This window comes from Sinocyclocheilus anshuiensis, unplaced genomic scaffold, assembly GCF_001515605.1.
Source record: "Sinocyclocheilus anshuiensis isolate Anshui unplaced genomic scaffold, SAMN03320099.WGS_v1.1 scaffold38, whole genome shotgun sequence".
Lineage (NCBI taxonomy): Eukaryota > Metazoa > Chordata > Actinopteri > Cypriniformes > Cyprinidae > Sinocyclocheilus > Sinocyclocheilus anshuiensis.
In genome coordinates this window covers 2,459,275-2,481,155 of record NW_015544213.1, presented here as the reverse complement: position 1 = coordinate 2,481,155, position 21,881 = coordinate 2,459,275, and the positions used below count along the sequence as shown (strand labels likewise).

At 34.9% G+C, this 21,881-nt stretch overlaps 2 protein-coding genes across 2 annotated transcripts in view; both read left to right on the top strand.

Annotated features, from left to right (window-relative positions):
- The window catches only part of LOC107697185 (fermitin family homolog 1-like), a 23,754-nt gene extending 4,083 nt beyond the window's left edge, over window positions 1-19,671 (top strand). The window contains 15 exon segments of the mRNA XM_016497862.1: window positions 3,751-3,909; window positions 6,819-7,052; window positions 7,479-7,601; window positions 8,386-8,575; window positions 10,223-10,325; window positions 11,790-11,897; window positions 14,078-14,209; window positions 14,850-14,899; window positions 15,404-15,528; window positions 15,612-15,718; window positions 16,509-16,642; window positions 16,644-16,698; window positions 16,835-16,959; window positions 18,306-18,447; window positions 19,069-19,671. Of these exon segments, the coding sequence (XP_016353348.1) occupies window positions 3,759-3,909; window positions 6,819-7,052; window positions 7,479-7,601; window positions 8,386-8,575; window positions 10,223-10,325; window positions 11,790-11,897; window positions 14,078-14,209; window positions 14,850-14,899; window positions 15,404-15,528; window positions 15,612-15,718; window positions 16,509-16,642; window positions 16,644-16,698; window positions 16,835-16,959; window positions 18,306-18,447; window positions 19,069-19,242 (1,953 nt within the window). The 5' untranslated portion in view covers window positions 3,751-3,758 and the 3' untranslated portion in view covers window positions 19,243-19,671.
- Window positions 19,672-20,601: 930 nt separating this feature from the next.
- Window positions 20,602-21,881, top strand: part of LOC107697184 (tRNA (adenine(58)-N(1))-methyltransferase non-catalytic subunit TRM6-like) — a 6,256-nt gene continuing 4,976 nt past the window's right edge. The window contains exons 1-3 of the mRNA XM_016497861.1: window positions 20,602-20,914; window positions 21,090-21,220; window positions 21,308-21,417. Coding sequence (XP_016353347.1) covers window positions 20,805-20,914; window positions 21,090-21,220; window positions 21,308-21,417 — 351 coding nt within the window. The 5' untranslated portion in view covers window positions 20,602-20,804. The remainder of the gene's footprint in view (window positions 20,915-21,089; window positions 21,221-21,307; window positions 21,418-21,881) is intronic.

The window sequence follows — 21,881 nt, the reverse complement described above, 5'->3', positions numbered from 1 at the left end:
GCACCGCGAGCGTAGCTTGATCCCACCGGCCTCCGTGTGTGGATTCCGAGCAGGGATTTGGGTTTTAGATCGCAATCGGACCCTACCTGAGTTTTAACACTGGAAGGATCTAATCGTCCACACAATAGACTCTCTATTTGACACACAGATGCCGCTGACTGCCTGATCAAACTATAATAAACTGCGTAATTGGTTTAAGTTCAGAGAAATGGTCACCTGTCCTCTTCTTTATGATGAGATACTCCTGCTGGTGTTCCTGTAGGATCTAAACACAAGTCTCAGCGTTTTGAAATGGAAAACAAAAGATCATAAGCGTTGGACATGGTTTGAATTAGCATAAATGTAAGAGGACACTTCTCTCATGGGAGTCTGCTTTAACGGCGCATATTTAGGGTCTTTAGCATGAGCCTTGATATTTGATATTTTGGTCAAGTCCACATTCTGTGTTAGGTTTACCAAACCATAAAATAATGTCCATAGGGAGACAGAAACTATGTGAGTCTTTAGCTGAAATTGTGGCTAAACTCTGGCAGAACACCAGCTGTACAGCGCCACCTAGTTTTGCGTTGCAGAAACGCAGCATTGAAAGATTTTAGGGAATTTTTTGTATTAAAATGTCATGCATAAGTTGTAGTTGTTTAGGAGGAATAAATAGTATGTGTGCTTTCATACGGAAATTTTGTTAGCAGCCTGTGTTTCTCATAAACTAATAGTTTCCTATTCCCAATTCGTGACAAAAAAATGTGTCAATGTCTGTCTCTCATCAATCCTAAGTAATATTTACAGTATTGCATGATTACCATAGCCCAGGGCTGTCCAAACTCGGTCCTGGAGGGCAGGTGTCCTGCAGAGTTTAGCTCCAACCCTAATTAAACACACCTGAACCAGCTAATCAAGCTCTTACTAGGCATAGAAACTTCCAGTCAGGTGTGTTGAGGCAAGTTGGAGCTAAACTCTGCAGGACACCGGCCCTCCAGGCCCGAGTTTGGACAGCCCTGCCATAGCCTATTCACATACCGTGGTATTTGTATGCTACTCCAAGGTACATCAAAGAATGCATACAACGACAACAAACAAACAAACAAAGCATAAGAGTTCTTAGGGTTCTTAGTGGTTAAATTAAGCTTTTCTTGTAATCTTAAGGTTTTATTATTTCCAGTATACCAAGCCTGACCTCTGCTGGACAGATGAACTAACGCAACATCACAACTTCTAATAGAAAAGCAAAAGTGTTTGTAAAGATTTGGAAATAAAATCTATTTGTTCAAATAATTGAAAACTATTAATTTAAATTCAGTTTATTGTTCATCATCTTGAACAGGAACCTCAACCATCTTTATCATCACTGTTATATCTAAGACTATTGTGAAATAATAAATTTGCACCAGATTGTCTATTATCATCTCGACGATTCATAATATGGATTTATTTGATTTAAATAACGTGGCTTGTGCTAAATTGAATATTTTAATTTTGTAGTTTGTGTATAGCCACTAATCACAACCATAATATTTATTTACAGCTGTATAATCCGGTTTAAATCTTTACAGTTGGCTAGAACTGGTGTAAAAATCACATTCACAACACAACGCTCAAGTTAGTCATTATGTGGACATTATAGCTTGAGCAACAATTACAATCTAGTTAGTGTTCCGGTATGTGTGTCGGGCTCGTTTAGTCACTTCCGTTACGTGCCCTTCCTGTAGGTTACACACCGAAGTTACGGATGGTACTATAGTGAAGACTGTTATAACCCAGTATTAATATTCATAATACAAGCCTTGAGTGTTGGAATCGAACAGCGCAACGTCACACACTCGCAATTAACATACGCCTTCGTCATTGGAGAGTTTGCAGGCTCTGCTCACGTGCTCAGAGCCGCTGCTCTACGTAATTAATTATTCATGAGCCCAGCCTTCGCCGTAGTAGGAGTCTGGGCGGGGTTTCCTCCAGCGCGCGCACCTGGACACGAGATCTGTTTCGCTTTCCAAAGGGAAAATACTCGGGAACGCATTCAGGTGAGTGGAATAATTTATCTTTAGCCTATAATTTTACTCAAATTAGAGTATTATAACCGTTTCCAGGTTCGTTTGCCCCACGCTATTTTTAATTTTTTTTTGATTAGCCTACAAAAAGTTTTAAAGTTGCTAAAGTTTGATATAAGATACCCTATTAAAGAAATGTTTCATACCATGAAAAACAGCATTATATACATTTAAATATATTCTGTACTCTTTCTATTGGCAAAATTAAGACAATTTGGTCTTTTCTGAGGTAAATAAGGTTTGTTGTTGTATCATTTCTATCACTGTAGTAGAAATATTGAAGAATACTTTTTTTTTTTTTGCATGTTTGCAAAAGTATTCTTTTTTATATATGGGTTTATCTGATTAAAAAGTTATTGACGTAACAGATGTTACAGCATTTTCTAGTTTTGTCCCCCCCCCAGGTTGTTTTCTTGTGGCCCTCTTAAGTATAGTGCATAGTGCATATAAGAAAAAAAACTCAATTTTAGTCCTCATTTAATTGTTGCATATGATCTTCAAATGCAATCGTGAGCTGATGAATTTCTTAAGAAAGTCCTTCTTGTTTATATCTGAATTCAAGTATCTGGCTGTTACACTAGGGAGGTGTAAATTCTTTTTTCTATGCCTGCGGACATGTTAACCTACTCATTTACCAGGTTTACCCTGGGGCTGAATAAATAGTTTGTCTTGGTAGTTCAGAGCATGTGTGTTATCTCTAGTCTAGTCAAACATCTCGCCCTCCCCCATACTTAGTGAACGTGGACAGACCTGATTTTTAAATAATAAAATTGAGGACTCAAATCCAACTTATAAAAAACACTCATACTTTCCCATCTTAAGTCACAAAAAGAGCCTTAAAGTCTCAGACTGTGTAGTTTACACCGCAGAGCTCGACTGTGTTTTTGTGTGTAAAATGTGCTTTGTTGTTTATTGATGTACAACCCAGCACAGACAGCAGGATGACGGGGTCTGTGGGAGTCGTTCTGTTGTTTCTGCTCTTTCTGCCTCTGGTCTTGTCTCTGCTTGTCAGGAATTTTAAGCTGAAGTCTCTCTTGTCCTGTAATCACATCCCTCCTCCACCCTGTACCTTTAGTTCTCTGTCTATCACTCCCTCTGCTTTTAGATGTTGTCATTAGAGACATTAAAGTAATAAACTTCTGTCATCAAGTGTGTACAGTGACCAGAGGTTCTCAACAGGCTCCAAAAAAGCACAATCAAAGCCGTCCGTATGTCATGTGTGCTCATATTCCAAATCATACTAGAAGCCATTCAACAAAGTGCTAATTTTGATTTTAAAAAGATAGCAGAACACTATTTTTGCAACTTTGAATTCGCTGTCATAATTACAGTGTACAGTTGTACACATGCATTTGTTTCTGCCGTAAGGCGATCTGCTTTTTTTTGCCGAAATTCGTACCCGCAGACAAAACTTGCATTCTCCCAGACAGTGTTGTCAAGTCCTGTGCAAGTGCAGCCTGGGCCTGTTGCATAAAATGCATAAACTAGTCTTACAAGTGAGTCATCTTATTTTTTTTCTTTAAGACTGGACATAACTTTTTCAAGCTAGTTATATAAAACGTATATTGGTCTAATCTGAAGATGTATTACACCTTGAATAAACGCTATAGTTGGTCAGACTAGTTCTTAGGATACAATATTATCATAGTGATTACATTTATGCAACTAAAGTAACTGTTTGTGTTTGTCTGTGGTTTGATTTCAGGCAGAGTCATGGCCACTGCTGCTGACTACGGACACAACTCCTGGGAGCTCAGCATCCAGGTGGACCAGCGTGAGGGAGATGAAGGCATGAAGTTTAAATTGCGGGTCAAGGGGGATCTTCACATCGGGGGTCTCATGCTCAAACTCGTGGAGAAGATCAGTGAGTAATTTACAGAGTTCTGCGTTGAAGAACCAGTACCGATTGTGAATTTAAAGATCAGCTTTAATTTCATGAGTGTAAATTTGAATTAGCACAAGGGATGTTGAAGTGGAATTTGATAGATTGTAAGTTAGTCACACGTCAGAGCAGTTTGATTTACAGTTCTGTGACAAAAAAAATGCATTTGTGCATATCATTTATTTTTATTAGTTTGTTATACCTTGATATGTATAATACATTTTTCTCAGCAGATGAAGGCATTTCTTTTAACTTAGTTCAGTACTATCAAAACAAGTAACACATTTTTGACGCATACACCAAATATTGTTTCGCTTACAGATAATTTTATAAAGTTTATGTATAATTTTATATAACATATTACTTTATAAAAGTAAATCTTGACATCAAAATTTGAATCTACTGACATATATTTTGAGCAATTGAAATAATTCTGGGAAATTAAGTGTCTTTCTATAGTATTAATTTATTAAATATATATAAATTAAATACACTTACAGGTTGTTTTTCAAACATTTATTATTCATATAATTTAATGCTTCTGGAAATACTTCATATGTTGTATGTATGTAACATTTATTGGTAATTCATACTAAAAATGATGTTTATTAAGACTATACTTACATTTTTTAAAATTGCAATTCTGTTGCAAATTCTGTTTCCTACTTGAAAACAAATTCAGGAATTTTAATTCTGAAAAGCACAGCGTTGTCAGGAGCACATCAAAAGCTCTTCAAAGTAAGGTTTTATAAGGTTCAAATGGGTTGACAAAAGCAAAACAGCAGTCAAGAGTTCGAACTTTGGCTAACATTCTGGCAAGGCTCTCTCAAAGTTATGAACAAACTTTTATTCAGTAATGTTGTATTCAGCAAAATTGTTAGTTATCAGGGGCCTCATTTATAAAATGTGCGTACGCACAGATTTGATCTTAGAGTGTACGTACGCTAAAATCCACGGCAACGATCATATTTATAAAAACGGTCTTTGACGTGGAAAAGTACTTACCGCCACATCAGAGTCTGAGCAGGCGTACGCACTTTTCCTGGTGGCAAAGTCGGAGAACTGCAGCTATTTGAACATCTAAGCTGCAATAACAAATTTAGGACGGTTTATACGCAACATTTTATAAATGAGGCCCCTGGTTTTTGATAATGTTCTCAAAAATGTTAGCACAAAAACATTATTTATACATCGTTCATGGAATGTTTTTCTTCTAAAACATTTTAGTTAGACATTTGTCTAACATTTTAAAAATGTTACTACTTATTCAGGACATTTAACGTTCCCATAATGTTTGCAAACTGATAGAATGAAAAGTTCCCTCAACATTTTATAAGCAAAAAAACTTTTTTAAAAACTTAATATTTTGAATGTTTAGAGACATAACATTTTCAGAACTTAATGGAAACATTAGAATAACGTTCTTAGAACACATCTTTGTTTGCTGGGTAAAAGCTAAAATCCCAGTGCAGTTCTAGAGTGTAAACACTGGTTGAAATGCTCAGGTTCGCCCGTGTTTGCCTTGCGTATCTTTCTATAGGCTCGTGCTCAGAGCTATTGTCTTTGACTCCGGTGTTGGTTGCAGACGCAGGGTCTGAAGTTCACTGTGTGACTGTGTCAGCCTGAGAAACATTAGCAAAACATCTTGCTTTCCTCTACAGACTCATCAGATGACCCAGTTGCTAAATATTATGGTTTGCCATGAAGGTCTTTTATTGGCTGTGGCCATTCATTCAGTTGGTTGTGTTTATGTTGTGTTTATAGTCAACCTAATAGGTGTATTATAGTACAGACAGCCCAAGATTTCTTTAGTAGGTAATTACAGGAGTGAGTCAGATGATGATCACTGCGGAAGGATGAAGAAAATGTGAGTAAAAGAGGAATCATCAAGGTTTCTATGGAATTGGGATGTCATCAGACATGTTTGTGTTACTCATGGACGACTGGTTTGAACTGATTTATTCAGGTGTAACATCATGGTTGTAGTTTAACTACACATTAAAACACTCCACATAAATATGTTCCAGTTCACCTCTTTAATATAATAGTAAACTTCATCTATAAAGCAGTTGTTCAAAGGCCTATACTGCCATGGGCAAAATAATTGAAGAGAGCAGTTAACAGTGTTATTTAATAATATTTGGAACAGCTTTTTTTATATTTTCAGTTGAAATAATTTTTTCGTAATTTTGTTATGTTTTTGCCTAAGTTTTAAAATAAATAATTTAGCTTTATTTAGGATTTAGTAATGTTTATGTGCTTTTGTCATTTTTATTTAATTTAAAAAATATATATTTTTTAGCTTTTGTTAATTTTATTACTTCAACAGTTAGTTGCTAAGGCACTGCTAATTTTAAAAGCTTTTAGTTATGTTTTATTTCATTTCAGCTTTATTTTTTTTTTTTTTTTATAAATCTGTGACATTTCAACATTTATTTTTAATAGGTTTAGTTAACAACAACAACAACAACACTTGCAATTAAACGCAATTATAAATACTGACCTGTTTAAACTAAATGCTGAATTGAAATTGGTGTTTTAGGTCTTTACAGTACACTCTAAAAAATGCTGGGTTGTATTTAACCCAGCATTTTTTAGAGTGTAAGAGAACTTTTCCACATAAACCCAATAAAATAAATCCACTTCAGCCTTTTCATTAAAATAAATAAATGTAATAAAACGGATGTTTTTATAGGTGATGTGATAAAGTAAATAATATATATAAATAATATAAATACTATATATTTGAAAAAAAAAGAGGGCAACTGATGGCCTGCTCCAAAAATCTGTTTTACTGTAGAATCATTGAATGACACGCACTCTATATTTGTGTATGTGCGTGAATTGTCTCAGGCTCATGTTCTTACAGTTTGTGGTTCTCTGTGTTTCAGAGGCTCCTCAGGACTGGTCTGATCACGCCATCTGGTGGGAGAAGAAGAGCTGCTGGCTGCTGAAGACTCACTGGACTCTGGATAAGTATGGAGTCCAGGCGGACGCTGACCTGCGCTACACTCCCCAACACAAACCCCTCTGCATCCAGCTGCCCAACATGAAGACCGTCAGGCTCCCTGTTAGCTTTTCTTGTGTGGTCTTTAAAGCCGTGGCTGAGATCTGCAAAGCACTCAGTGAGGAAAATATTTGTTACCTTATACATTTTTATTAATATAATATTTTTGTAACATGAAAGTATTGTAATTATGTAAAGCGTATAAATGTAATACAGATTTGTCATTTTGTGCAATTTAGATACATCTCCTATAGTCATTATAAGTAAACATTTATCATTTTTTTCCACTAATATTTTTAATACATAAATTTGTGATCACATATTCATTTAATACTTAATACATAAGTTTTTAATTTTAAAATGGTTAGAATATTTTGTGAATGTTTTAAAATATATTTATGGATTCATGAATATGTTTTGGTAATTTTTTAATTACCAATTAATTAGTTTTTACGTGTGAAAAAAATGCAATAACATTTTCCATGATTTCTTTCTGCACATGAATCTTTACTAAACTGTGTATGTTTTCTGTCTCTGTTGACAGACATCAGAAGATCAGAAGAACTTTCTTTACTGAAACCACCAGATGATCCAAAGAAGAAAAAGAAAAAAGACAAGGGCACAGAATCAGCTTTTGATGACATATTAAACATGGACATGGCAGGAGGTATTTATTGCTGTTTTTGTGATTTATTTATTACAATGAAAAACTTCTATGAAACATTTCATTATAACCAATAAACAAACAAAAAAATATATCCATTCGTATAAATGTACATTCTTACACTTTTTACCATGCATTATGTTTTCTTTCAAAAATAAAAAAAAACAAATATATAAATACCAACTAAATAAAAAATAAACTGCATAAGTAAATTAAGTTCACTTTAAATTTCAGACTAGAAAAAGTCACATAAGCATTATGCATTTAGGCTTCCGGATAGAAATCTTATAATAAAATTAAATTAAATAGAACATTTTATGAATTAATATTACATGTTTTGTACATATTTTAAACACTTCATTTAATACACTTCATATAATATACGTTTTTTTTTTTTTTTTTAAGAAAATATTGTACATTGCTTCTGTATAACAAAAGCAGCTGTGTTCGGATAAACATTTAAGTCTTAAAGGGGTCATATGATGTTGCTAAAAAGAACATTATTCTTCTTTGCGTGCACATTTGGGCGGCGTTATGCAAATCTTCCCAGATAGTGACGTAGGTATGTGGGGGCGTGTTAGAACGAGCCATTTTAGGTAGGTGTGGCTGACTCCTAACTTTTATAAAGAATATCTCTTTGGATTTGAGACTTTAGTCTTTGCAACTTTACAGATCTTCTTTATGCACCAAGAGCTTGTAACACTCCAAAGAGAAAGGAAAAATTGAAATCGCATCATATGACCCCTTTAAACAATAATTGACAAGTTTACATTCATGCTTTGTACAGGAGCCCTGGGTCTGTACAGTAAAACTATGACTCCGACCTATGACCCGGACAGCGGGTCGCCTGCATCTTCCACCAGTCTGTGGTTCGGAGAGAATCCTCTGATGGCCTGCCAACCCAACCTTCCACCAGAGGAACTGGCCAAACTCTTCAAGCCTCTTACCCTGGAGGATAAAGCAGCCATTAATGCTGGGTAAGAAAGGACAGACAAAATTAGACTACCATTCAAAATTTGGGATCGGCAAGAGTTTTTCAAAAGAAGTCTCTTAAGCTCACCATAGCAGCATTTATTTGACCACAAAAATACAGTAACAAGTGTTCCTGTGGTTCAGTGGTAGTGCATTGCGTTAGCAGTGCAAAAGGTTGTGGGTTTGATTCCCAGGGAACACACATACTGGTAAAAAAAATGTGTAGCCTGAATGCACTGTAAGTCGTCTGCTAAATGCGTAAATTAAATTAATTAATTAAATAAAAATTTAAATAACAGCATAAATTATTTTAATATTAATTTTAATAATTTTTTAATTCAGATATATTTTAAAATGTAATTTATTCCTGTGATGCAAAACCGAATTTTCAGCATCATTCAGTGTCACCTTCAGAAATATGCTGATTTGCTGCTCAATAAACTTTCTTTGATAAATAGCAGTTCAAAAGAACAACATTTATTTGAAATAGAAATCTTGTGTAACATTATAAATGTCACTTTTGATCAATGTAATACATCTTTGCTGAATTAAAGTATTCATTTCTTTCCGCTTTTGAATTGTAGCATATGATTGTTTTAATAGATCTTGTATTCATATTTCAGATTCTAACACTGGTAGATTTGTTTCTAAAATCTGATTGGACATTCATTCGAAGCCATTACAGTAGCCACACACCTGTGACCAGTTACACTATTTGTATTGTGTGACGAGTGGGGCGGGGCCGAGAGCCGATCACATTATCTCACACAGAGATCGCACCGTCATAGTGTTTGGGAACATTCATGCATAATTTAAATACATAATCATATGAAATCAGATAAAAATTAAATATTTTAGAAGAGAACCGCAGCATCACAGTTGTCTGAACCAATGAGCATTAATCTGTGTCGTCAGTCAGTCGTTTCCCATCATGCTTTTGATCAGCGCAGTCGGTGGAGAGCAACTGCGCTCGACTGCATAATCCGACACAGCCGCCTCGCCGTCGCGAGAGTTTTTTTGCACACGTCAGCATGACATCAGAGCAAGTCGGACGTAACTCGGACACTTTTCTAACCGGCATGCATCTCGCGGTGATCACCGGTGATCGATTCTGCGCAGAATTTGCTCATCTCAAACAAGCCCATTGTTACACCTCTGATTGTTACATTGTTGACATAGTTTGCAGAGCTAACAGACTGTTACTATTTTTAAATGTACACTCAGAAAAAAAGGTACAAAACAGTCACTGGGGCGGTGTCCTTTCAAAAGGTAACTAATATGTACACTTTAGGCACTAATACATTCTTTTAAGGTACTTAATATATACCTTTTAGGGGTAAATAAGGTACAAAGATGTACCTTTTAGCTTTTGTACTTTAGGGTACTGCCCCAGTGACTGCTTTGTACCTTTTTTTTTTTGAGAGTATATACAATCTGTAATTTATTAAAGAAGTGTTTTAGCATATTGCTATTTCTACTGTTTTATACAAGCTATATTTCACCTCATTCCCAAAAATATCCATTTGCTATGGTAAAATCACTGTAGCACACGGCATTTGGTGGTCTATTGGTTATATATATTTCTGATTTTATGCATCAGTTGTGTTTCAGTCGCTGCGTTTGTGTATTTTAACTGAGACATTGCTCTGCAGGTGGCTGGATTCCTCTCGCTCGCTGATGGAACAGGGAATTCAGGAAAACGACAGACTCCTGCTGCGATTCAAGTACCACAGCTTCTTCGACCTCAACCCAAAGGTGAGAAATCAACTATTCCTACATACCACATTATATGTTTGTAAACAACAACATTAGATGTAGGAATGTAACGATTACCGGTTTGACGATAAATCATGATAAAATCGTCAGGGTTATTGGTTTGTTGTTCGCTGATGGCGATGTACAGCTCGCGAAGCGCGTCCTTAGCGTTTGCACATGGGGGGATGTAAACTGCGACAATAACAATGGCCGTGAACTCCCGCGGCAGATAGAACGGTCGACACTTCACAAACATAAACTCCACCAGCGATGAACAGTGTTTTGTCACTACCACAGCATTGTTACACCACTCTTTGTTGACGTACACACACAAGCCACCCCCGCGAGTCTTACCAGACAGTGCTGTATCTCTGTCCGCTCGGTAGCAGCTGAGTCCGTGCAGCTGAATAGCGCAGTCCAGGATATTGTCGTTTAGCCATGTTTCAGTGAAGACAAACACACAACAATCCCACAATATCATTTCATCTTTTAATTATCATTAAAACCGTATTAGATTACCGCGATTTGAACAACTCGCGATAAATAAATACTGTCCAGAATAAAGCACAATTTTAAGTAACAGTCTCATGTAGAGTAGTTTCGTTTTAAGTGAAAAGCTGGGAGGTTTTAAAAAAGTGCTAAGGGAATTATACAAATGAAAATATTAATTAATTAATGAATTATATGACTGTACCTCTGAAAGTTCTGACTGTCTTCAGAAACGATTCGATGGCATTTTGTTTTCATCTTCGCTCCATGTAATACCTAAAGGAATCGCAATACTGCTTTGTCCACGGCGTTTACGGAAACAGCTCTAATTCAGTTTTTCCATAAGCGCCACCTGCTGTCAGCGAGTGGATTTACAGAGACTTATATTTACGTTCAGCCTGTGTGCAGTTTCTGTCTGGCCAAAAACGGACCGGATTTGCATGCCCTGCTGTAAATTTTGACCGGTTGATGAAAAACAAGCTTATGTGGATTCTACACATTTAAACAATTCAGATAAGTTATCTAGAATTGTTTATGGAGCAGATAAAATACATATAATCATTTATGAATCAATTATCATTTTGACATCTTTTCTTTATTTAAATGCTGAAATGTGTATTTAAATGCTGAAATGTGAGGTTTACCTTTTTATGAAACTTTTTCAAAGCTTTATTTGAACATTTACATTAGATATTTCAACATGCTATTAAACTGTTGTCAGTCAAGTTGTCATTTAAAATCCGAACATCATTGGTAATGTTATTGTTTTAGTGATTATGCAAACAAAAAGTCATTTTATTTATAGTCAGTTACTTTTTTAACATCTCCAGCACATTTTAACAATACCATGATAATACTGATAACCGTGATAATTTTGGTCACTATAATCGTGATAAGAAATGTTCATACCGTTACATCCCTAATTAGATGGCCCTGATATGTCTAAATTAGTATGCCATTTTTTTCTTCTCATAGTATGATGCTGTGAGAATCACGCAGTTGTATGAACAGGCCAGATGGGCGATACTGCTGGAGGAGATCGACTGCACTGAAGAAGAGATGCTCATGTTTGCATCCCTGCAGGTACAGGATGCCTGTTCACAACATAAACTGAACTTATTCCTTGATTTTCTGTTCATCAGTTTAATTCAGAGCTCCAGAAAGCAAGAAAGGTATTCAGACAGTCATTGGCTCCAGTGTTATTTTGAGATACTATTAGGGATGGGCGATATAGCTAAAAAATTTATCAATGATATAATGTTTCATATCGTTCGGTATCGATAATTATTGACATTTTTTATAACCTTTTTTAAAACAAAAAGCAATAGAAAAACAATGTTTAAATTTAACCACTGTATTGATAATTAACACGATTTATTGAGACAAACAACAAATATCTAATTTCTAATGTTTTATATGCAGATTAAATAGGTCTTTATTGTATAGGTCTAATTGTCTCCCGAGGCCACAGGAGGGCACAATGAGCAAAATAATGCAGCACATTTAGCAAGTAACTCTATAAAAATGTGCATTATGTCTAAATTAACTCATAAAAATCTAATATAATTTCGTAAATTGCATAAACAATTATGAACAAAACAGCATAATGTGTTTATGCATTGCTTAATCCAAAGAGCCGAAGCGCCATTCACACAGATTGCATTTAAAGGGGTCATATGATGCGATTTCAAGTTTTCCTTTCTCTTTGGAGTGTTACAAGCTGATTGTGCATAGATAAGATCCCTGAAGTTACAAACACTAAAGTCTCAAAACCAAAGAGATATTCTTTATCAAAGTTAAGACTCTGCCACGCCCCCCTAAAACGGCTCGTTCTAACACGCCCCCACATATCTACCTCACTATGTGGAAATATTTGCATAATGCGCCCAAATGTGCATGCAAAGAAAGAAGGCGTGTGGTTTCGGTTTTAACCTAATCAAGATCTTCTCCGCATGGAGCTTCTATATTTCTCTAATATTTTGAATGAATAACGTAGCAGCGGCGCGTCTCGTGGGCTAGACTAGCAAAACATTAAAATTCAACAACATCACTTAAATCATTATCACCGCATCTCGCATGCCACTGATGACGCTTGCTGATGCACACCTAACATTCAAATGCAAATGTTTATTTTAAATTCGACTAATATTCATTCTTTATTCACAATCTCCTCATCACAGGCAGGCACAGCACTCATTTCAGCACGTGTTCATGTTTGTGTGTGCTGTCTGCGTCACTCATAGTACGTGCCTATATCGTGCGCTATATCGAACATTTTTTCTATCGATATCGAAGAAGGTATACCGTCGATAAATACCGATACCGTTTTATCGCCTAGGCCTACTACTATAGTTTTTATTTAATATTTTGAACTGCTTTTTAAAATATTTTCTATTTTGATTTTAGTTAAAATTTTAGTAATTTTGTTTGGTCATTAATAGTTTTTTTTCCTCAGTTTTAGTTACTTAAGTACATCAAGTTAACTAAATGAAAATGAGAAATGTTGCCTTGGCAGCTAGCTGAATTAAAATATTTGTTAAATATTTGATTTAATTTATAGATGCATTTATGGTTTTATTTTTAGTTAACTGTAACCCTGATTAGCTCATCTTACAGGTATGTGTCATAGTATTTGGTTGCATTACATAGCATAGATGGTGCTGAATTATAGTCAATTCTTTAGTGCTGTACTTTCTCACCTGAAGCTATGAGATAAATTACTTTGAGGACAAAGGATGTGACATTCCACAGCTAACACAAGATAGCATTCAATTACACATTGAAGTAATGTATAGGTGAACATGGCACTAATAAACCAAACCAAACCGAGCGAGCGTGTGTGTCTGCAGATCTAGAACAAATCCATGAGAGAGCAGACCGAGTATTTCACAAACTACCTCTCAGATGACAGAGCTATGCATTGCACAGATATTTTAGGGATTTTTTTCCCACCTGTTTTCCACATTATTTGCTGCTGAATCATTAATTAAATTCTGCCTCAAGCAGTGTTAATGTAATTGCACTGAAAACCACAATGGGTGAGGGTTGGGAGGTTAGCATATAATACAGTTAGTAACCTACTTGATTAGTTATTTAATGAGCACCTTGATAATTATCCACTAAAACCCAATGTATTTTTTACCCATATATTAAAATTGAAAGGTGAAATGTGTAATTTGTCATTGACTAACCAAATGAGAGCTGTTTTATTGTAATGCATCTAAATTGGCATTTCAGATGTAAAATACTTGTATCTTTTCTAGTATCACATCTGTAAATTGACCTTATCAACGGAGCCACTGACCAATTCCAACGAACCAGATATTGATGAAGTCGAGGCTGCGCTCTCAAACTTAGAATTCACCCTGGAAGGACGAAACCCTGATAAGATCCTGGTGATTTTATGACATTACGATTAGATTTTTTTCATGAAGATGCCTGCTTTGCAATGGTACTTGCATTAAATCGATATCCAGCCTGCTTTTGGGACGCATCAGCTGTTTTGACAGATGATTGTGCACTAATTTCAAAAGTAACAACTAGATGTAGAGACTGATTTTAGATTACTCTGCAGCATCCAGTTTATTACATCGAGAATCAATCTGGCTGAAATTTAAGCTAAGTTTAGAAACTATTGTTGAAAGGTTTGCGGTCAGTAAGATTACTACAGTAAGAAATTGCTACTTTTATTCATCAGACATTTCTATTTCTATTTCAAATAAATGCTGTTTTTTAAACTTTTAATTCATCAAATAATAAAAAAGTATCAGATTTTCACAAAAATATTAAGCAGCACATATTAGAATCATGTGACACTGAAGACTGGAGTAATGATGCTGAAAATTCAGCTTTGCATCACAGGAATAAATTACATTTTTAAATATATATAAATAGAAAACAGTTCTGTTAAATTGTAATAATATTTCACAATAATACTGTTTGTACTGTATTTTTGATCAAATAAATGCAGCCTTGGAGACCGCAAACTTTTGAACTAACTTTTTTTGAGTATTAACTTTTTCTTGACTTTCTCAGGAAGATATCACTGACATCCCAAAGCTGGAAGATACACTTAAATTGTTTAGGTGAGTTTAAGATTATTAAAATTGCTCAAGAAAAATAAATACATTTTTAAAAATGATGTTACAGATTTTTTTATTTTAAAATGATGCAAATTGTTAATGAATAATCTGTTGAAACGTAGTTTATAAACTATTTAAAAATAATAAAAAATAGTCCTCAAATAAGCTAAATAAAAGTTTATTTGAGAAAAATGTTGTGTAAAAAGTCATGTTATTCAAAACTCTCAGACAATCATGGTTAATAAAAAAAATTGCTGTAAGCATTCAAAGTTCAACAGAGGCAACCCTTACTGTAAAGTATTGTCATGATAGGACTATGATACAGATGATAATACCATGTTAATTTGATGCACATACTGAATGATAGCATAAACTATAGTTCCATGTACAAAACAGTACCTTTTGCAACTTTTTTTTCCGTCATGTTCAGTGACATTTGTCTAGTCTGCAGTAAGACAAACTATACAGTACATTGTTTACTTACCTGTTCATTTCTTTGCTTTACAGGCCCAAGCGATTGACATTAAAGCCGTATAAGGAATACTGGTTTGTTTTTAGGGACACCACCATTTCTTACTATAAAAACAAAGAGTCTGCGAATAAAGAACCCATTGAGCAACTCCATCTACGAGGTGAGCAGTCAAACAGAGAAAAGATTATTAATTTTAATGCAGCCAGTGCATCTAATAGTGATAATGCATCATTAATTGCACAGGATGTGAGGTCATTCCTGATGTCAACGTCACTGAGAAGAAGTTCGGCCTCAAGCTGTTACTGCCAGCGGCTGATGGAATGAACGAGGTTTATATTCGCTACGACAATGTGAGTTTTATATTGATGTTTTTATGCAGATTGTGGTACATGTGTGTTTTTTGCTGTGAAATCTTGATTCTTAAATGTAAGATAAACCGTTATATTGTTATAAATATTTCAAGAGAAATATTTCCTGGTTTAAAGAAACTTAGATTACTTGATTACACCTACAGCCTTTTTCAGAAAAAATATGGTAAAATATGAGTATCAAAAATTATTCGTCAGGCTTTTGAGGAACGTTTATTTGTTCATCTGTCAGTCATCGTTGTTGCATTGCTTTATATGTTTTGCACCCCACAATTAAAACCAAAGAATTTTGATCATAAAACAAGCTTATTAAGACATATTCTTGGAAGATATAGTGACTGATTTTTATATGCATTTAATGTAAGTTGTTATACTGGTATAAAAATCCAGATAAATATCAGCATCTGCACCAAATTGCATTTTTTTGCTCAGATTGGACCTCTAAATAAAATTGAGTTTGAAATTTAAAAAATAAATTGAATTTTTGAGTAAAAAAAAAAATTGAATTTTTTTCTTAGCCTAATGTTAAAAAAGAAACATAAAACAGATATACAATGTTTTTTTGTTTTTGTTGTGCTTTAAGATTTTTTTATAGTTTGTCTAAAGATTTAATGAACTGTTTCATTTGAAGAGAAATAGATTTTTCTGACTGTTGTTTACTATGCCAGGCTTTACAGGGTTAAATTATAATCATAAGCTTTATGAACATTCCAATTGAGACGTATGCATTCATTTGTTTCTTTCGCTTAAAATAAACGTCTCCTGAAAACAGGAAACGCAGTATGCCAAGTGGAAAGCTGCCTGTATTTTGGCCTCCAAAGGAAAGACGATGGCCTACAGCTCGTACCGCACCGAGGTGAAGAACATCCAGTCTTTCCTGCAGATGAAGAGTCTAGCGCCTCCTCCTGAATGCCGAGTGCTTCGTTTCTCCCCGATATGCAAAGAAGTACAAGACCAAACAGGTGAAATTACAATCTCGACACACACAGAAAGGACAAGATTTGTCTTGAACTGGATCCATCAGTAGATATCTGAGATTTGTTTTGGCATTGCTTTGCTACAAGGGAAAAAAAATCCTTTTTATTCTTCTCATTTCAGCTGACCACGCGAATCTTGGAGGCCCTTCACAATATTTCCCAGCTTTCCCTCATGGAGGCCAAAATGCGTTTTATTCAAGCATGGCAGTCCCTGCCCGAATTTGGCATCAAGTACTATATTGTCAGGTAATTTTGCTGAACAACAGATTAATTTTTGTGCCTAGAACAGACTTCTAAGCCTGAGTAAGGTTTTTGAGCCCAACCATAAAATATGAGTTTCTTTGAAGCTGTGCACTAACAAAGTGCTTTTTATTATTTATATTTATTAAAAGTGTTTAGTTGCACTTGGCTTATTTTCTGAAATATGGGTTATAATAATCCTTGTTATATTCTGGTCATTTTGACCCAGAGAGGATATTCTTTTCCTTGAAAATGCTAAAATAATGCTTTTTTCACTCAAAAACTGAGGTACATAAGCTCAGATCAATGCGCCCTATGATCAATCAGTCCCAAAAAGAAAAGAAAACTGCTAAATTGACAAAAGATTGAATCCAAGATTTGGTGATAATATATCATAATGAGAAATTTGTACAAGCAATTTTTGAAAAGCCGGTCATTTTTGACTGGGAACACCAAATGAGGTAAAGGACTTTCAGCACAACACAAGGGTTAATAGTGTTGTTGTTCCAATTAAAGTTCATTATGTTCTGAAAAATCTAACAATTTGTCTAATTTGGACTTTTTGTCAATTTCATAATCAAGCACTGACAATTTATGGAGCTTCAAAAGGAATATACAGATAACACACAGCTGTTTCTCACTGAATCATTCAAACACATGCTGAATATGAGATTTTATTTATAAATTAGACATAGAATTGCCATATTGTCAAACAGTTCTGCTGAACAACAAATTAATTTGTGCCTGGTATCGCTCAGGAGCATCCTTCTAAGAATGAATATGGTTTTTGAGCACTTCAACCATGAAATGTAATTAATTAAAAAAAAAAATTGAATGTTAATCTGTTTGCATTAAACGCATAATCAAAATATCTAGGTGCATTTGGCTTGTTTTGAGAAATTAAGATTTAATAGAGTGCTGTTGTTCCATTTAAAGGTCAATTTTTTCTATTTGATGTAATTTTGTTTTCATTGGGTATGTTGACTAAAAAAATCTGAAAATAGCCTACATTAATACAGTCACTTTCATTATGAGTCCAATTTTGACGTTTTGTCAATTTCATAATCAACTGCTGACAGTTTACAATGCTTGAAATGGAATATACAGATACTTTACAGCAGTCTGTACAAACTATATAGTAACTATAGTAACACATGCTGAATATCAAGTTGTTGTTTTTTTTTTCAGAAATTAGACAAAATTTGTATTTTGTCAGACAGTTTTGCTGAACAACAGACTGATTTGTGATTGGTGTCGCTTAGGAGCATCCTTCAAAGTCTGAATTTGGTTTTTGAGCTCTTCAATATGATTAAAACAAATATGATTCAAATCTCTTTCACTTTGTGCCACAGATTCAGAGGAAGCAAGAAAGATGAGCTCTTGGGAATCTCCTACAACAAGCTGATCCGCATCGACATGTCAACCGGTTTGCCGGTGACCACCTGGAGGTTCTCCAACATGAAACAATGGAACGTCAACTGGGAGATTAAACAGGTGAATAAAGTGCTTCAAACAACCTTGTAGCCTGCGTGGCTGGTGTGAATATTTACATTTACATTTATGCATTTAGCAGATGCTTTGCACAATGCCAGATTTATTAGTCAACTAGATTAGGAAACCAGCTAGAGAAGAGAAGTACAAAGGAGATTGTGTGTGTGTGTGTGTGTACCTGGTATTTATCACGTTATGGGGACCAAATGTATATAATACATTTTATAATGGGGACCATATTATTATGGGGACCATAATTTTGGTCCCCATAATGTGATAAATACCAGGTACACACCCCACAAGGATAGTAATACTAGTAAATTTTGACCTTGTGGGGACATTTTTGAGGTCCCCATGAGGAAACAAGCTTATAAATCATACAGAATTAGTTTTTTTGAGAAAGTAAAAATGCACAAAGTTTCCTGTAAGGGGTAGGTTTAGGGGTAGGGTTGGTGTAGGGCAATAGCACATACAGTTTGTACAGTATAAAAACCATTACGCCTATGGAATGTCCCCATAAAATATGGAAACACAACATGCGTGTGTGTGTGTGTGTGTGCGTTGGTTTAGGATTGTTGGGCGGTTAAGTGCATATGATTTATGAGTGTGTTATTGCTGTTACAGGTGACCATTGACTTTGACCAGAGCGTGTCAATTGCGTTCTCCTGCCAGAGCTGCGACTGCAAAGTGGTTCACGAGTATATCGGAGGCTACATTTTCCTTTCCACACGCTCAAAAGACCAAAATGAAACATTACGTGAAGAACTCTTCCACAAGCTCACGGGAGGACAAGACTGACCTCAAATCAACATCAGCCTTTAGAAAAGCAAGAATAAATTGATAGTGTTTTTTAAATTTGCCAAAGTCATTTTATATTAGTTTTAAGACACACAGAAGCCTTGTGCACAAGAGAGTAAACAAATCAAAGGATCCAAGCCATATTTTGGATCTGAAACAATATATTTGCTGACTCTTGACATCTTTATAAGTTGTTTTTGCATCTGAACAATGTACATAATTTACAGCACACATTTCCATACATGAATTTGCGTAATAGATATGGGGTTTGGATTTAAACGATTTGCTAGTTTCCAACTGAAGGTTTCTTTGAAGTTGTGTACTAACAAAGTGCTTTTTACAGTTCAGTTTTTCAAATGTAAATATGTTTACATTAAATGCTTCACCAAAATGTCTAGGTCCTTTGGCTTGTTTTATGAAAAAATATATGTTCAGTTTAATTGTTCCTTTTAAAGTCTGAATTTGATTTCGTTTAATGTCATTTTGTTTTCATTATGTTGACTGGAAAATCTGAAAATAGTCTGAATAAATCCAGTCACTTTCATTATGAGGTCCAATTTTGACTTGTCTGGAATTCATAATCATGCACTGACAATTTATTATACTTAAAATATATTTAACAGCTATTTTATTTATGTTTTTAAAAACAATATAGCAGTTCATTTTAAGTATCATCACTGCTTTTATCGTTTTTATAGTTCGCTTTTATTTTTACATTTTCTGTTTCCTTTAAATTTTACTTAGTTATTTTGTAGTGTTTTTGTCAATTTTAGAATTTTTTTTTTAAATATGTCAATATAGTTTTTATTAATTTATTTAATAAAATTGCTGTTTTATTTGTTATAGTCTATGTATTGTAGTACTTAAATGTAAATTAAATGAAAATAAGAAGTAACGAAAAGTACTTCTTCGTGGTTTTAGTTTTAGTTCACTATAGTAACCCTGCTGCGTAGTCACACGTGCCGAATATGATTTTTAAATTATAAATCATACATAAATTTACTACCCTTTAGTTTTGAATAATAGGACCGAATGGGATACAACTGTATTGTACATACATAATGTACGTGTAATACTTGCACTTTTATGTTGGAAGTATTCATATTTTAGTAACGATAAGCTCATATAATTTTTTTATCCTTATAAATGAAGTACAGAGGCAGCCTACAGAAATGACATCACGTGATAAAGCCATGCTATAATCATTGTACATGTCCATGGTAGTAGTTTTTATTAGTATAAACTTAATGTGAAGTTCATTCACTTCAATAAAGAAGAGTATACATTAAACACGTTTATTTTTAACTGACTAACATCGCTTTGATCTGGGACTTACTAGTCTTCCTGTGGCTCTGGAAATCAAATCAGCGCTCGATTAACTGGCCTTTCGGAACAGGAAGTGACAGAACACACGTGGGGAAAGATGAGAGAAGCATCGCTTGTATGAAATTACTGTTCTGTTTGCAGTCGTAGACATGACCACTTTTGCGTTGGGCTAGTTCAAGTGTAAACTAGTTTCTAAATATCCTCCGGTCGATCTTTATCCACGTCGATCGCAGTAAATGGCGGAGTGTGGAAATGACAGTGATGCAGAGAGCAGAATCAGTTACGGAGACTATGTAGTGCTGAAGAGAGGAGATGTCTTCAAATCAGTGCAGGTCGAAAATAAAAAGTGAGTCAAACAAATAAAACTTGAATTAAATCTATATGTTTAGTCTAGAGGGCTTATCTGTTGAATGTGATAATTCATAGAACGAAGTCTAATATTCACATTTGACTCCTGTTAAGTGCTTGTGCTCACCTCATATGCTTTGATTTGACTAGTTGTTGTGTATTTGGTCTCTCAGGAAAGTGGTCTTTGAGAAGCAGTGGTTCTTCTTGGATCATGCGGTCGGGCAGCTGTACGGGACCAGGTTTGAAATCGAAGCCGGCGGTTCACTCAAACTCAAAGCAGCAAAACACTCAGGAGACTCTTTGGGTAAATGATGCTGTGGATTTATGTCGTTATCTGTGGATTCATTCATTTTCTTGCCGATGAGATGATATTGTGTTTCTCCTGTCACAGATTCTAAGGAAGCAGGCCAGGATAACAGACATATAGTGGATGATGGCAGATCTCAGAAACTGACTAGAGATGATATTGAAACACTGAAAGAGCAAGGGCTAAAGGGTCAGGTATGTACCTGAGGAAAGTTTTCTAGGGATGCATGTTAACCAAAACCGTTCTGAGTTAGATTTTGTATATTCTGGTCTCACCGAGTCACAGTCTATGGGATTTTTGCAATTTAATTGTTCATTTTTTTAAGTCCAGTTGCAAAAGTAACAGCCCATGTCTTTTCGCTAGCTGTAATCTGTTCACAAGATATGGGCACCTCTAAAATTAAAGAATATAAAGTAATATTAATGAGATTAATTATTTTTCAAATACCTCCCACCCTTTTTGATATTGCATAAAGGATTTATGTATAACTTTAAAGGGGTCATATGATGCTATTTTAAAGATCATTATTTTGTGTATTTGGTGTAACAGAATATGTTGACATGCTTTAATGTTCAAAAAACACATTATTTTTCAAATACTGTACATTATTGTAGGTCCTCTATGCCCCGCCTCTCTCAAACGCTTCATTTTCTACAAA